The following is a 12,113-nucleotide window of genomic DNA, read 5'->3' on the forward strand; positions in this document are numbered from 1 at the left end:
TTTGGTGCCAGCGCTTGATTCACACTAATGTGTCAACAGTTCTACCTACCATTGCTTTTGTACCATTTGTACAAATGGCTACATAGTGAAAAGCCAAATACTGTTTTAGTATTGCTGCAAAAGTCGTTTTTTACTTGTGGACCCCTTGAGAGGGTCGTAGCGACCCCACAGGGGTCCATGGACCACACTTGGAGAACTGTTGCTATGGACACTATCCCACTCCAGTCAGCCTCACCCAACTTCAGAGGACCACCTCTCTGGTTAATTATTTGTTTTGCAAAGTATAATTATAACAGGGCTAATCATTTGCAATTATATCACATGTAATTTGCAAATAATGGATTTAATAAGGTTATTAAGCCCATTAGTGTTTAGTACTTACATGTCCTTTTTTGAAACATGAAATTAGGTTAGCAAATTTTAGCTGCAATTCCCTACTCTCCAATTATCTGGCTTTACTGCCCCAAGTGACTTGGTTCAGTGTTGTCACACTGTTTTTCAAAATTATTCTCTCATATAACATCTATTGGGTAGGAGAGAGTAGATAACCTTTAACGCTTCGATTCCAGGACATCTCTCACTAAAGATGTGTTTAAATGCCCCTGAAGAGCATTATTGTGCCACTTCTAACAATGGCTTTGTCTGAGCATTTGCTACATCTTTGGTTCAATATGCCAAATTTAAGCTGGAGGCAGAGGGAGCAACATTTAATCTAGAAAATGTCATCTGGTTTGTACTCATTTTTGCTAACTACAGATCTCAGTCTTATTTCTCCAGCTTGGTGTGATAATTTTGGTAGCTGCTTTTGGTTATTTTGGCCTTCATTGCTTTTTATGATGAATTTTAACTTTTTACTTTTTTGAAAAAGCTCTGATTGTTGCCCTGTTTTTCATCCTTATCACATATCCTTGGCCTGCAGAACCCTGCTGACTGGACTGACTCCTGGCCCCACTTTCAGAACAAGGGGATATGAACAGCCAGAAATGCTCAGTTTAGATGTGTTGGGTAAGGGTGGCTATTTTTGTTAAGGATTTAGATGCCTGTTTTCCTCTTTTGGGTTTGCTGGAGAGATATAGTAAACATAAAGGACAATAATGGAGTCCCATGTTTACTTACCAGCCTGTCAAGCACTCAATATCACACAACACAGGACTTACTGTGCATGAGACTGCACTATGCCACAGGCTATATACCTTGGCCAAACACTGTTCCAAGAACATCAGGCTCTGACCCATAAAATTAGCCATGTCCTGTCTCAAGGTACAGGCTAGTTAAGGAGTGGGTAGCAGAAGCAGGAGCATCTCTCTTGAGCAATTTTCCTCAGTACTTCTAAACCAAGTAGCATCATAAAGTAGCATCGTGTTGCCAAATAACCATGCCCAGTGAGCGTGGGAGAGAACTTCAGAGATCATCTAGTCCAACTCAACTTGAGCACATAAATGAGGTTGAGGAATGCTAAATGTTCCACCTGGAATAACACAAAATGAGCACCCTTATAATTGAAAATACAGACTTCTTTTCACTCTATCATGCCTACTCTGGGATTTTAAATGCTGGTTTCAAATGAGAAGTCCTTCCTTCTTGTAAACATTTTGGTATTGTTTCCCATCTTTCTACATGTGGTATTAGATCTTTGGTTTCTTTAATGTAAGCAGGATTTTCCTGTTATATTAATTGCTTTGGAAAGTGATCTGAACATGAAGTACTATTTTTAATTTTAATTTCTTTTTTACTTTTTTATTTTTACTTTTTTAAAGACAGGGTCTGGGTCTGTTGTCCAGGTTGGAGTACAGTGGCATGATCATAGCTCAGAGCAATCTCAGCAGTCTCAAACTCCTGGGCTCAAGCAATCCTCCCATCTCAGCCTCTTGAGTAGCTAGGACTACAAGTACATGCCACCATGACAGGCTAATTAAACAAAACTTCTTCCAGGAAGAAGTTGAATCCCTGAATAGACCAACAGCAGGCTCTGAAATTGAGGCAATAATTAATAGCCTACCAACCAAAAAAAGTCCAGGACCAGATGGATTCACAGCTGAATTCTACCAGAGGTACAAGGAGGAGCTGGTACCATTCCTTCTGAAACTATTCCAATCAATAGAAAAGAGGGAATCCTCCCTAACTCATTTTATGAGGCCAACATCATCCTGATACCAAAGCCTGGCAGAGACACAACAAAAAAGAGAATTTTAAACCAATATCCCTGATGAACATTGATGCAAAAATCCTCAATAAAATACTGGCAAACCGGATTCAGCAGCACATCAAAAAGCTTATCCACCATGATCAAGTGGGCTTCATCCCTGGGATACAAGGCTGGTTCAACATTCGCAAATCAATAAACGTAATCCAGCATATAAACAGAACCAAAGACAAGAACCACATGATTATCTCAATAGATGCAGAAAAGGCTTTTGACAAAATTCAACAGCCCTTCATGCTAAAAATGCTCAATAAATTTGGTATTGATGGAATGTACCTCAAAATAATAAGAGCTATTTATGACAAACCCACAGCCAATATCATACTGAATGGGCAAAAACTGGAAAAATTCCCTTTGAAAACTGGCACAAGACAGGGATGCCCTCTCTCACCACTCCTATTCAACATAGTGTTGGAAGTTCTGGCTAGGGCAATCAGGCAAGAGAAAGAAATCAAGGGTATTCAGTTAGGAAAAGAAGAAGTCAAATTGTCCCTGTTTGCAGATGACATGATTGTATATTTAGAAAACCCCATCGTCTCAGCCCAAAATCTCCTTAAGCTGATAAGCAACTTCAGCAAAGTCTCAGGATACAAAATTAATGTGCAAAAATCACAAGCATTCTTATACACCAGTAACAGACAAACAGAGAGCCAAATGAGGAATGAACTTCCATTCACAATTGCTTCAAAGAGAATAAAATACCTAGGAATCCAACTTACAAGGGATGTAAAGGACCTCTTCAAGGAGAACTACAAACCACTGCTCAGTGAAATCAAAGAGGACACAAACAAATGAAGAACATACCATGCTCATGGATAGGAAGAATCAATATCGTGAAAATGGCCATACTGCCCAAGGTCATTTATAGATTCAATGCCATCCCCATCAAGCTACCAATGAGTTTCTTCACAGAATTGGAAAAAACTGCTTTAAAGTTCATATGGAACCAAAAAAGAGCCCGCATTGCCAAGACAATCCTAAGTCAAAAGAACAAAGCTGGAGGCATCACGCTACCTGACTTCAAACTATACTACAAGGCTACAGTAACCAAAACAGCATGGTACTGGTACCAAAACAGAGATATAGACCAATGGAACAGAACAGCGTCCTCAGAAATAATACCACACATCTACAGCCATCTGATCTTTGACAAACCTGAGAGGAACAAGAAATGGGGAAAGGACTCCCTATTTAATAAATGGTGCTGGGAAAATTGGCTAGCCATAAGTAGAAAGCTGAAACTGGATCCTTTCCTTACTCCTTATATGAAAATTAATTCAAGATGGATTAGAGACTTAAATGTTAGACCTAATACCATAAAAACCCTAGAAGAAAACCTAGGTAGTACCATTCAGGACATAGGCATGGGCAAGGACTTCATGTCTAAAACACCAAAAGCCATGGCAACAAAAGCCAAAATTGACAAATGGGATCTAATTAAACTAAAGAGCTTCTGCACAGCAAAAGAAACTACCATCAGAGTGAACAGGCAACCTACAAATGGGAGAAAATTTTTGCAATCTACTCATCTGACAAAGGGCTAATATCCAGAACCTACAAAGAACTCAAACAAATTTACAAGAAAAAAACAAACAACCCCATCAAAAAGTGGGCAAAAGATATGAACAGACATTTCTCAAAAGAAGACATTCATACAGCCAACAGACACATGAAAAAATGCTCATCATCACTGGCCATCAGAGAAATGCAAATCAAAACCACAATGAGATACCATCTCACACCAGTTAGAATGGCAATCATTAAAAAGTCAGGAAACAATAGGTGCTGGAGAGGATGTGGAGAAATAGGAACACTTTTACACTGTTGGTGGGATTGTAAACTAGTCCAACCATTATGGAAAACAGTATGGCGATTCCTCAAGGATCTAGAACTAGATGTACCATATGACCCAGCCATCCCATTACTGGGTATATACCCAAAGGATCATAAATCATGCTGCTATAAAGACACATGCACATGTATGTTTATTGCAGCACTATTCACAATAGCAAAGACTTGGAATCAACCCAAATGTCCATCAGTGACAAACTGGATTAAGAAAATGTGGCACATATACACCATGGAATACTATGCAGCCGTAAAAAAGGATGAGTTTGTGTCCTTTGTAGGGACATGGATGCAGCTGGAAACCATCATTCTCAGCAAACTATCACAAGAACAGAAAACCAAACACCGCATGTTCTCACTCATAGGTGGGAACTGAACAATGAGATCACTTGGACTCGGGAAGGGGAATATCACACACCAGGGCCTATCATGGGGGTGGTGGGGAGGGATTGCACTGGGAGTTATACCTGATGTAAATGACGAGTTGATGGGTGCTGACGAGTTGATGGGTGCGCACACCAACATGGCACAAGTATACATATGTAACAAACCTGCACGTTATGCACATGTACCCTAGAACTTAAGTATAATAATAATAAAAAATAAATAAATAAGAGTATTATGATATTAAAAAAATACTTTTTTCTTCCTATTTACAGTTATACTGCTCTATTGCCAAGCTCTTAACCCCCACAGATATTTTTTTTTCTGCTTTTGACCTACTCAATTCCTTCCTGAATCACACTGAAGAAAAATCCCATTTTTTTTTTAGGGATATCACTTATTGAATTTTCTGAAGCCCAAGAGTCAAGAAAACAGGTTTTGTTAACATCAACTCAACTGAAAGAACTAAACATTTGTAAAACTAAGAGGTTATGTTTGTCAGTAATGCATGCACATAATTTCAATTAAAGTTGTCTCATGAAGGGGATAATACATTTTGAGAGGACAAAGAGCATAAACAAAGAATGAAAGGGAAGGAGCCATTTTCTCTCCTGATGCTTTCACAAGGTACATTTTCCAAGAACGCTGTTGATACCCATAGCAGGAGGCTGATCATGATGGTAGCAAGCACATTCTGGAGATCCAGTTGAATAGAGAAATCCACTAATTCTGTGGATAAGAATTTGGATTCAAGGGACATGTGCCTAAAATGCCCATGGGAGCTGTATACACCTCTCAGAAGTGCTGCTTCTGGGTCAACGTTCTTTTCATTTTCCTGATTCCACAAGACGAGGACCTCCATCATATGCTAATCTCTTTGATATTTTATATACTTTATAACTATTTATTTCTTTAATAAGGAGATTGGCCTAGCACAGATTATGTGCGGGTATAATTTATACAATGGTATATGGATAGTTTAGCTGTAACTACTGCTGGGAGGGACACAGCGAACGGTGATCCTACGCATGCAGTGTCATGCTGCCTCTGTTTCTGTTTAATGGGGGAATCCATTGCAACTCAGATTCCAAACACAGAATTTCCCCGTCCATCAAAAGGAGTTGGTATATTCTTCTCCACTCCAGCTGAGTGGCAGCAAACACAGGCACAGTACACAGAAACAGCTGGCAAAAAGAGCATTCTGAGAGGAACAGCTAGGGAGCTTGGGGTCCCACAAACACAAAGAAAGAAAAGTTCCTGCAGGGGAGGTGAACAATCAGCTATAGTGTGTGCCTCGTTGAAATACAACAGGTAAGGGCAGGACTTAGAGTCAACACTAAGGAAGTTGCTTCAGCAGACTATGCGTTTTTTGTAAGCAGTAATAGAGAACTGAATACAAAAAGGTACTAGGTCAATAAAGACTAGCTCAGGATAGAGATGATTTTCATATAAGCCATACCTAGATGATCACTTACTTTGTGAGATGGCGTCAGAATTTCTCCGCATAATGCTTACGAGTTAGAAATCATTCATGTCTGAAGACTCTCAACTTTTCCTCTTCCCCTTACCCCATTATCATGCTTGATGGAAGATCCTGTCTGCCTGCTGGGCACTGATCAGGATGATGAATAGAAACTTCTGCAAGATTGGAGACCTAGTGGGATTTTACATTGATAAGGGAGTAAACCCCTGGTGGGAGGACAGAACAGATGCAGAAAGGAAGAGGGAGCTTTCCCTCTTACCTCCCAACAGAAACTAAAAACAACTGAAAAGAGTCTGGGAGCAGGAGCTAAGTGTGGGTCAAGTTTCAGGGAAGTTTAGATTTAGGAAATGCAGGGCAACTACTGGTGTGTGTGAGCTGTAAGTGGAAAGAAATGAGGAAACATATTTTTATCTGTTTGCTGGGCATGGTGAGTGGATTCCTCTTTCATTCCTTGAGTGACTCCAGTAAAGATTTAAACTACTTGGAAATTAATTTTAAATATCAGATTGGTATTTCTTTTATGGCAACTTCATGGGGCCAAAAGGTAGTTAAGATTTATAGACTCAATATGTAAAAATTTAAGCTTTCATTAAAGGCACAGTAAACTGTGTTCATTGTTCATACATAACTAATTCTTTTTGTTATTGTCATAAAAGCCTTGATTGAGAGAAAATTCCAGATACTTTTATTGAGAGATGACTAGACTGGGTGGAGGGCACTTAAACATATCTATTTTTTTCTTTTCTGATGTTGACATCCGGGGGATGACCAAGGTTCTCTCTTCCATAAACCTGTTTTGGCTTGGTTATCTCTGGATGTGTTCCAGGTAAAGACAACAGAGGCTGTAGCAGAGGGAAGAGGGGACTGAGGCTGGGGCTCAGGAGGTTCCAGATGTCTGGGCTTATGGGGACCCTAAGGAGGCATATGATGGGTCACTGAAACAGGGCAGGTCACACCTCCACGTGGGGAGGACTTCTTTGGTTCTTAGTCATTTCTCCATCCTGTAGCTATGTTCTCACACAGAGGGACAATGGTTAGAGTGAGCCATGTTCCCACACAAAGAATAAAAACAACACAAAGTTTGGGAGTTGTGGGCTAGAAGCATTCTTACTCCCCAAATTATGGGAGGCAAGAACATGTCTTTGTTATGATATAACATAAGGTTCTGTGAAAACAGACCCTATCACTCTTGGCTGAGCAACCTTGGTCAAGATTCTTATTCTGTCTATTTGCTCTTGGATCTCTCAACCGCAAATGCAGAGACTAATACCCCCTACCTCACAAGGAGGTTAAATGAGAGAATATCTATACAACACTCAGTAAATGCTTGGCATATAGTTACTTCTTACTTCTCAAAGGTTACTTCCTACTATCCCTATTAGTAAGCATTTTAGTATTTTTACACTAATGACAAGGACTAGCCTTTAAAAAAAAAACATGATTAAGTTTGAAAAGGTGTAACTACACTGGAAAACACATCTCCTTGGCTTTCCCTATATTCACAGGTTATTTCTATGTCAATATGAGTACATTTTCCTGAAGGTTGGTTATCTTCCTAATTTCTTCTATACCCCTTTTATCACCCCAGTCTCCCGTGCGTTACCCCCCAAAGGAAGTGACTGTTGATCACTTCCATGAACTCTTTTTCCTCAGAGCCCCATGGCTCTGTGGGAGGCCTGTCATTGCTATAGCTCCCTTGCATTACCATTATTTGTTCACTTGTCTCATCTGCCTTAATTGCAATTGACTACAAAGATGGGACAAGCCTTATTTACCTTTAAATGAACACCTGTAACATATGTGCCTGGTTAGGTGGTAAGTATTTAAGAAATATTTTTAAAGCAGATGAGTAAAAATCATCAAATAAATTATTCATGGCATGCGATGTCCTTTGTTCATCAGAATAATTGCTTGTTAAAATAATTAATGTCTGTCCCTTGGGGGCGTTCCTGTTCCTTATAGATTTGGGTAAATCATGCCCCATGTACACTTGCCCTCCTCCCAGTTCTCATGGCTTATCTCATGGTGCTTTCCAGCCTTCTGGCGTTGTTGCCTGAGTCAAAGAGGGGCTTCCTAGCTGGTTCTGTCCTGCCTTTAGACCTAAAATCAAAGCTCTACCCTTTCTTTTTTACACATGGAAGCCATTCATTTGCCATCTTCCTTGTGCTTATTAACTGTCATAAATGTTTAGGGGATGTTTGGAGAGAAATTACTTCTCATATTTGTGACATTCTACCATTCAAATACTAACCAGGCCCTGCTTACCTTCCAGAGATCAGACAAGATCTAGTGTGTTCAGGGTGGGATGGCTGTACACTCATATCTGTGACTTTCTACCACGTTAGGGACACTTGCCAAGTTTCACCAGCATCACAGGTGTCCCTGCCAAGTGTGGGCTCTGGGAAGCAGACCTCAGGCCTTAACACCAAGGCATATGTAGTGAATTGGGTTTGTGTGTCACTCAAACTCACCAGGCCTGGTCTCTACCTACAAATCGGGGGCATTAAAGCCAGGATGATTCTAGGACCTTGAGAAGTGCCAATTAGCTTCAGCCCTTATCTTTATAAATACTAATTTCTGAGAACAAATAATCAAGTAAACTTTGTTTTTCCTTGAATCAGAAAATTTCAGTGATGTGTTCAGTATATTCCATCAGAAGTAAACTATGGAACTCCACCCCCACCCTGCCCATGGCAGCAATATGCTTTTCTTGCCAGCACTGCTAAAATGCAATTTGCATTACATCCTACTGTATGGTGGATGAATTCAAGTTCATGTTCTAGAAGCAATTCCTAATAATTCTCATTTCAACATCTTGGGAGCAACTCCCATCTCTTGTTCTTTCTTGACACAGATGCATTGAAATGTCTGAGGGCATGCAAAGACACTTACCCAACAGTGGAGTCCAGAAATCCTGTAACACCAGAGAGTTGGGGCCAGTCGAGCTCATCGGTAAGGGCTGTTGGTAGATTGATGAAAGAGTTCTAAGGAAAACAATAAAGTAGCAATTATCAAAATGTCATTTATTTCCTAAAGGTAGTAAGAAAATTCACGGCCTGAGCATTGCTCTCTGTCTGTCTGCCTCCCACTCTCACTCTCTCTTTTTAAGGGCTTTTGGTATTCAAGGCAGATGCCTCTAACCTTCAGCTTCATCAGGGAAGTCACAATGATCAGCACTACCCTTGACCTGTCTTCTACTCAGCTCTTGCGAAACATGCAGGACATTTGGCATCTCAAACACTTGGGAGGGATGCTTCAGCAGACCGAGCTTCCCATTCTTACATTTTCTGAGATATTCTCCATTTTGCAGTTTAGGCCATCAGAAAGTCAATCATCTGAAAAGTAATTAATCTGAAAAATAATGCCCAATCCCTCAGAAAAAAATGCCTTCCCTGGGTTCAAAGTTATGGCCTTAAGGCATTAAGGTGGTGCCCTCTGACCTTCCTGGAGGTCTCAGACATTTTTGAGAATCTAATTGTGGTTCCTTTCCCCACAAAAATGCACATAGATTTAACCTGGCCTGTGATTTCAGGAGGCTCACGGACCCCCTGCAACTCCTGCACAATTTGTCAAGAACTCCTGATACAAAGTGTTGACAAAAATAGGATTCATTTGAACCACATTTCTATGGCTTGTGCAAAATCAGCAAAGAAAAATGTGATGAGCTACAACCTCGTATTGTTCCTTTTATGAGTGACTTCTGGGACTAATCTCTCCTGTGGTCTAATTTTTAGAAAAAGCTTATCTAAATTGGTATGTTTGGAACAGGGCTGCCAGATTTAGCAAATAAAAATAAAGAGTGCCAGCCAGGTGCTGTGTCTTGTGCCAGTAATCCCAGCACTTTGGGAGGATTGCTTGAGCCTAGGAGTTTGAAACCAGCCTGGGCAACATAGGTAAAATTGGTTTCTACAAAAAATAACAAATTAGCTAGGTATGATGGCATGTGCCTGTGGTCCCAGCTTCATGGGAGGCTGGGACAGGAGGATTGCTTGAGCCCAGGATGTCAAGGCTGCAGTGAGCCATGATCATGCCACTGTACTCCAGCCTGGGCAACAGAGTAAGACTCTGTCTCAAAAATAGATAAATACATACATAAATAATAACAGATGCCCAGTTAAGTTTGAATTTCAGGCAAACAAGGAATAATTTTTTTGGATTAGTATGTCTCATGCAATGGTTGGAATATACTTCTACTTGAAAAATTTGTTGTTTATCCTAAATTCAAATTTGACAGAGTATCTTGTATTTTATCTGGGCATCTTTCTTTGGATAAAACCTTTAAAAGCCAATATTCCTTTTTTGCCTTCACTGACAGGAAGCCTCCATGAGTGGCTGCAAGAAGCCTCTGTATTTCTCAATATTGAAAACCCATGTTCCCTTTGGGTAAATGTGAAAATCTTGAGTCCTCCTTTAATGCTATTTTAAAATTTAAAATAAATTAAAGTATATCTAAAGACAAGCACGTCAAACCAATTGTAGTTTTAGCACAATTTTCTAAATGGCACATGCCCCTGACCTCCTGTTTTTTTCCTCATCCGTGAAGATTCCTCTCCTAAGGAGACTCTGATGCTAGAGGCTGTGAGGGAAAGAAAAACCATTAACCCCTTGAAAATATGTTTTTATTGTTCTTTCTTATTGCAAGGTAGTACATGGGTTTGTTTTAGAAATGCAAACATTATAATCACTTACAATGCAGAAATAAAAGCCCCCCATCACCTTCCCCTAAGAGATAACTCTAGTGAAATAACCGTGGTTAACAGTTTGTGTCGTGTATAGAACAGTTTATACGTGAAATCTACCACAATTCTTTAAACTGGGAAAAACTCAATCCTCCTACTTTCAGAGAGATAGAGAATGAGAACTTAAAATAAATAAAATGCAAAATTATATTTCTTAATTGTGGATTGTTATGGGTTGAGTTATGTTTCTCAAAAAGATGTGTTGAGGCCGGGCGCGGTGGCTCAAGCCTGTAATCCCAGCACTTTGGGAGGCCGAGACGGGCGGATCACAAGGTCAGGAGATCAAGACCACCCTGGCTAACACGGTGAAACCCCGTCTCTACTAAAAAAAAATACAACAACAACAAAAAAAAGATGTGTTGAAGTCTTAACCCCACCTGCCACCTCAGAATGTGACCTTGTTTGTAGTTGTTGCAGACGTAACTAGTTAAGAAGAGGTCATACTGGAATAAGGTGGGCCCCCTATGACCAGTGCTTACAAAACAGGAGGAAGAGACAGAAACGAAGACATGGGGGGAAGGCCACGCAACGGTGGAGGCAGAGATTTGAATGATGCTTCTGCAATCCAGTTAATGGCAAAGATTGCCAGCTGTCACCGGAAGCTGGAAGAGAGGCATGGAATAAATGTTTTCACAGACTGCCAAGAAGGAACTAACCCTGCTGACATCTTGATCTCAGACTTCTAGCCTCCAGAATTCTGGGGCAATCCATTTATGGTGCTTCCAGCCACCCAGCTTGTGGAACTTTTATATGGCAGCCAAGGAAACTAATACGTGGCTTGAATTGGACAATATGCTTGTTGCTTTTGTTATTCAAAGGGCTAAGACAGGAATCCGTTTACTATGTTCACTTTCAAAATAATTCTTAGAACAAACAAATGTGTTCAAAAGCAGCAGTCATCCCATGATATCCTGTATATTTTCTGTGGGTTTCTGAGCTTCCTCTGCTCCTCCTTCTTCAATTGCCTCCTCCTTCCACACATGCCATGAAACCTCCATCCTTATTCTTGTCCTAAGTGTGATTTCCAGCACAGCTGGGGCTGGAAGAGGGAGGAGATGGTCAGGAAGTATGGCATCCTGGGAGGCACTTGTATTAATGATGATTTATCCTCTTTAAAGAACCAGAAACAACCCCATGGAAGAAAGCTCCCAGTAAATCTCGGAGGACCATGCAGTCTCAGTGACCGGTACTTTGTCACCCCTTAGCATTCAGCACCCACCATTTTTGCTCAAAACTCCACCGTTACTGTGACTCAGTTATTCTCTGTTTGGGTTTCTATTTCTCCTGCCACTATAAAGCAAAACTTTTCTCTGTGTTTTATCTTATTTTTCCCTACATCTTTCTGCTTACAATGTGTGTTTACTGTAGGATTTGAGAATATTCAATTCTGCCAGACAAGACAAGAAAAACAAATAGAATGGATGAAACTCACAAGATATGTTAAGCAGAGATAGTG

General features: G+C 40.3%; 1 protein-coding gene across 8 annotated transcripts in view; it reads right to left on the reverse strand.

The window, feature by feature from the left end:
- Positions 1-12,113, reverse strand: part of AOAH (acyloxyacyl hydrolase) — a 191,330-nt gene that overhangs the window by 69,010 nt on the left and 110,207 nt on the right. For all 8 annotated transcript variants that reach the window (XR_004433104.1, XM_033193614.1, XM_033193613.1 and 5 more), the window contains exon 12: positions 8,811-8,902. Coding sequence is in view for 7 of the 8 variants with exons in the window: in XM_033193614.1 (XP_033049505.1) it covers positions 8,811-8,902 (92 nt within the window). In the remaining variant the exon portion in view is untranslated. The remainder of the gene's footprint in view (positions 1-8,810; positions 8,903-12,113) is intronic.

The sequence above is a fragment of the Trachypithecus francoisi genome, unplaced genomic scaffold (assembly GCF_009764315.1).
Source record: "Trachypithecus francoisi isolate TF-2019V2 unplaced genomic scaffold, Tfra_2.0 Lachesis_group4, whole genome shotgun sequence".
Lineage (NCBI taxonomy): Eukaryota > Metazoa > Chordata > Mammalia > Primates > Cercopithecidae > Trachypithecus > Trachypithecus francoisi.